Source organism: Hydra vulgaris, chromosome 15 (genome assembly GCF_038396675.1).
Source record: "Hydra vulgaris chromosome 15, alternate assembly HydraT2T_AEP".
Lineage (NCBI taxonomy): Eukaryota > Metazoa > Cnidaria > Hydrozoa > Anthoathecata > Hydridae > Hydra > Hydra vulgaris.
Genome location: NC_088934.1, coordinates 36,686,925 through 36,691,736, shown reverse-complemented (window position 1 = coordinate 36,691,736; position 4,812 = coordinate 36,686,925). Strand labels below are relative to the sequence as shown.

Sequence of the window (4,812 nt, the reverse complement as noted above, 5' to 3'; positions counted from 1 at the left end):
TATGCGTATAATTTACCATCATGGTGAGCCATTATGCGGGACATTATTCATATTTCGTCTCTTAAGGATCGTTCTTTTTAAAACTGCGACTTCGTGTGCGGATTGAATTCTTTATCAAGAATGCAGTTCTTTATTCATGGCGATAGTATCACAACATATGACCTCAGCCCAAGTGTTAAGATAAGCGATTTAAAAGAACTGATATCGTTTAGAAGTGGAGTTCCTGTAGAATGTCAAGTTCTTACTTTCTCCGGTCATTGTTTAGATGACGAAAAAACTTTATCTGAATGCAACGTGGATGCCTTATCTACTGTTCATCTCGGAGTAAAAATTCTTGGAGGTAATAAAAATGTTTTTTTTATATATCTTCAAAGTGTTTTGGAAGTATGGTGAGTTTAGTGTGGTTTATAAATATAGTTGGGAGACGTGTACTTCAGCCACCCTCATTAAGATAAATTTTACTAGAAGCGAGTATTACCTTACCCAAAACCCCATGCTTATTTTACTTTTTATTAGATTCATTTGTTTTTATTAGCTTCATTTGCATAATGTTAAATTTAAAAGAGTTTATTTAATCTCATTAAAATATAGTATAACTACATTAATAATTATTATACCTTGCTGTAGAATAACCAAACAGTTTGAATCATAATTGTTTTATTGTTCTGTTTTTGTTATATCATTAATCACTATTAATTATTGCAAGTGTTAACATTTATATTAAAACTTGGATAAGGCTGATTTAGCTAAGCATTGTTTACGCTCTGTAGTATATGGTTTTTTTCAGGAAAAAAAACAAAGAAAAATTAAAAAAAAGATTGCTGTTTCACCCCAAACCCCAGAGGGTCTTGGTAGCACTCTTTTCTGCAGCAGGCTATGAGATAGTTAACAGTTATTTAAACTGCATATGTATGTATGTGTAAATGCATGTTTAGAAATATTAATATGTTTAATGTCACATACTGATGAAGATTCACATAAAAACGTTGATCTTGAAATCAAAGGGATGTTCTGTTTACACCATGAATGCACCATAAATGCTAATACTTGCCATTATTTTTAAAGCTCAAGTTTAGTTTATAGTTACACAGTAACTTGCTGTTTTATTCTGTTAATATCAGAATAAAACATTACTTTTTTTAGAGAAATTCGTGTATATAATTATATGCTATTATTTTGGTAGAATATTTCTGTCGAAATTTGTGATTTTTGGTTGTTGAGCATCATGCAGGAAATGTACATGCATCAGTAAAAAGGATAGGTTCGGCTAAGATTGCCTGTGCATACCCTGACCCTGAGTCGATGTATGTACATTTGCATGCTTTCCATTTAGTCAGTTGATAATGTACGCTACATTTTCTTAATATGTGAGTCAGGGGTAAACAGATTTTATCTGTTGACCAGCCTCGTACCTCTTTTTCATCTATTAGGCTGGCGCGTATGTATTTTTAATACGTTGTTTCCATTTTAGGATGTTTAATGCTGGATCTTCTTGACTCAATGCATGGGTTTTGTTTGTCTCTCTGTTTTTTTGACTAGGCAACTCATTCTATTATCTCCTAATGAGGGTACAGCTCTAAAACTCAGTTTTATGGCTCTGAGGCTGGCTGATAGTCAGGTTTCCAGAAATCTGTAGTAGCTCTCAGAGAGAGGCTGATTCCAACAGCTGAAAAATATCAAAGTATTAACAGTGCCATGTTGCGCATGGATAGTTTCCCTGTTCATAGTTTTGGTGTGCATTGTCAAGGCCACATTTAGACCCCTTTGTTACAGTTTAGGGTTTATTAATAATAATGAGGCGATTGTTTGGGATATTAAATAGTGTACTGAGTGTACTGTCTGTACTTTGAGTTAAGTTCTTTAACAAATTTATAAATGAATAAAATACCAAAAACTATAAAACACGAAAAACCATTGTCATCACTAAGTTCTCTAAACCTATCATTCACTAATATTTGTGGTCTTCAGAGTAACTTTTCTTCTGTTGAGTCTTACCTCTTGCCAAGTTCACCAGACCTAATTGCTCTTTGTAAGACCAATTTGAGTTCGGCTGTCTCATCTTGTGATCTTAGTGTTAATGGTTATCTTCCTTCGATTCCTCGAGACTTCAATAGTCACATGCTTGGCCTGGGCATTTACATTCGTAAGAATTCACCCATTTGTTGGAAAAATGTTTGAATCTATAGACTATTCTTTTATGTGTTTTTATTTAGCATCACTTGCTCTATCACCTTTCTCTTTGTTCTATATCACTCTTCTTTATCTCAAGACTGCACTCTTTTTGATGTTATTTCTGATCAAATTGACCAAGCCCTCTTTTTATCCTTCAGTCAATATTCCTGTTGTTGGTGACTTGAATGCTTATCACACTCTGCATGTGTTAAAGCCCACAACTTTTGCCTCTCATAATCTCTAACTCAAATAGTCAACTTTCCATATCGCTTTCCAGACAACCTGAATCATTTACTTTCTCTACTCGAATTATGTTTTGTTTCTGATCCTAGTCGGTGCTCAGTTTCTCCACCTTCACCCAGAAAACAGATGTCTGTTTATTACTGTTAGAAACTATTGTATAAAGGTTTTGTCTAGCGCGAAAGCCCGCTATTCTCATGTCATAAAATCTCATATTTTATCACAAAAATTAGGCTCTTGTGATTTCTGGAGAATCTTTAATAGTATCAATAATAAGGGCAAATTTGTTATTCCAATTCTCTTGTATGGTTCAGACTTCACCTCACCTAAAAACAAAGCTGAGTTGTTGCTAAGAACTTTTCATCAATATATTATCTCTTGATTCGACTTGTTGTGTTCTACCTGATTTAACTGTCAAATAAGTTGATTCATTGCTTGATATTCGTATCACTCCTAAAATAAATAAAATTTCCTTTATTTTTGCTCAAGTGGTTTACTCTGTTATTTGTTTAACTATGCCACATGTATATGGTTGTGTATTATCTAACACCTCATCAGTAAATATGTAGTCTAGGTTACGTATACATGCATGTTGTTAAATAAATCTAAGCTTTGCATAAAATATAAAAGTCAAGACTAGTAAATAGCCAGTTGTTTTAGAAATAAACTAGTTAAAAATAGTCATAGCTCAGTTACAACCAGGGGTTATCTTTTTCTGGATTCTGGATTTTTCTCTAAAAGTTCATTTTTTTCTACATATCTAATTAGTTTTCTGGAAGTACAAATTAAAATTTTTTTTGTTATCAAGTAATTAAAACAGTTAAGGTATCGCTCATTAGTTAATCTGTACTCTATTTAGTTAGACTTAGCGTTTTTTGTATGTATTTTGTATTGATTGTACACCTATATTTATTATTAATTATTTAAACTATTTCACCTTAAAATCTAGTTTCATTCAATTTAATAATTTATTATGTAAACCATATTAGTTTATAAATTTTTTAAATAAGTAATAATAATTTTCGTTTATATAAAAGAATACTTACCTACACCCTCAGTCGGTATATGCACACTTTACTGTTACAATCCCGGTAGACACGGGAGGTAAGAAAAAAATTTTCTTTTTAATGTTCAAAAGGTGTCTCTTTTTAGGTTCAGGCCCACTGGGACAACTATAACAGTTGGTTTATGTACACATTGATGCACATAATCTTTGGGGAAAAAAAGATATACAATAATAGTTAAAAAACATAAAACTACTTAAAAATAAAAAAAACATTTTATTGGAAATTCAAACTTGTAACCTTACCAAATGCACTTTGTATTTTTATCATTGTAACATTCACAGCACTACAATGCTATTTTACTAATTTGAAAGTCTTAGGTTTACATATATTACTAGGCTCATGTCAAGCATGATCAAGACACCTTGTGTTAGAGTATATAAGTCATTAGACTTTTAGTAATGGTAGTTAAAATCAATCACTAAAATCTAAATGTATAAAATTTAGTATCAACTAAAGATATACTAAGGGTGTGAGATAATACTTGAAGATATACTAAGGGTGAGTTAAAAAAGCTGTAACTAGAAAAAAAAGTTGAAATTTTTATAAGATTTTTTCTGTTTTTTAATTTTATAATTTTGTTTGCAGGTAAAGTCCATGGTTCATTAGCTCGTGCTGGTAAAGTCAAGGGTCAGACTCCTAAGGTGATTTTTATATAATTATTATTTTGTGAAACAATTTTTCTTTTTTTAATGTCATAGGTGCGTTTTTAACTTTAAATTTTTAGGCACATTTTTCAAAAAAATTTCTATTATTAAGGCTTGACCGTTACTTATTTTGACTAAGTTGATTAAATTTGTAGGTCGATAAGCAAGAAAAGAAAAAGAAAGCCCTGACTGGCCGTGCGAAACGCAGACATCAATACAGTCAACGTTTTGTCAATGTTGTTTTGATTCCTGGTAGAAGACGTGGACCAAACTCTAATGCCGCATAATGTGAAATAAATTTATTAACTTGTGGTAATTTTGTTTTAGTTCTAATCCGCAATACTATCATTAATATAGCGCAATAATTAAATTGCGACCCTCGGACCGAAAAATTAGTATGATTTTACTGTAAATATAGTATAGTCAACTCTCACGCGGAATCTTACAACTCGAATCTCCATGCAAGTTGGAACTGCTTCCCTATAACGCGGTGTGATTTCCATATAACGCGTTTTTTGTAAAAAATTTCGAAGCCTTATTTACGCTAAAAAGAAAATGTAAATCATTTGCCAAGTAGGTAACAATTAAATATAAACAACAAAAGTAATAAATAAAATTTAGCAAAAGAAATTTCCGATTTTTGATATCGCTCTATGAGGTTTGCGTTTTTTAATACTAGAAGTTTTGTC

At 31.5% G+C, this 4,812-nt stretch overlaps 1 protein-coding gene across 1 annotated transcript; it reads left to right on the top strand.

Moving 5' to 3' along the window:
• The first annotated feature begins 40 nt into the window (after positions 1–40).
• LOC100211988 (ubiquitin-like FUBI-ribosomal protein eS30 fusion protein) lies at positions 41–4,439 on the top strand. Its single transcript, XM_065820167.1, has 3 exons — positions 41–340; positions 4,065–4,120; positions 4,279–4,439. Exons 1-3 carry the CDS (start codon positions 121–123, stop codon positions 4,408–4,410), a joined length of 408 nt encoding a protein of 135 aa, XP_065676239.1. The 5' UTR covers positions 41–120; the 3' UTR covers positions 4,411–4,439.
• The last annotated feature ends 373 nt before the right edge of the window (positions 4,440–4,812 follow it).

Coding starts and splice junctions, on each gene's coding strand:
- LOC100211988 (XM_065820167.1), top strand. CDS start 121: ATGCAGTTCTTTATTCATGGCGATAGTATCACAACATATGACCTCAGC. Junction 341..4,064: donor CGGAGTAAAAATTCTTGGAG/GTAATAAAAATG, acceptor TTTTGTTTGCAG/GTAAAGTCCATGGTTCATTA. Junction 4,121..4,278: donor TCAAGGGTCAGACTCCTAAG/GTGATTTTTATA, acceptor TTAAATTTGTAG/GTCGATAAGCAAGAAAAGAA.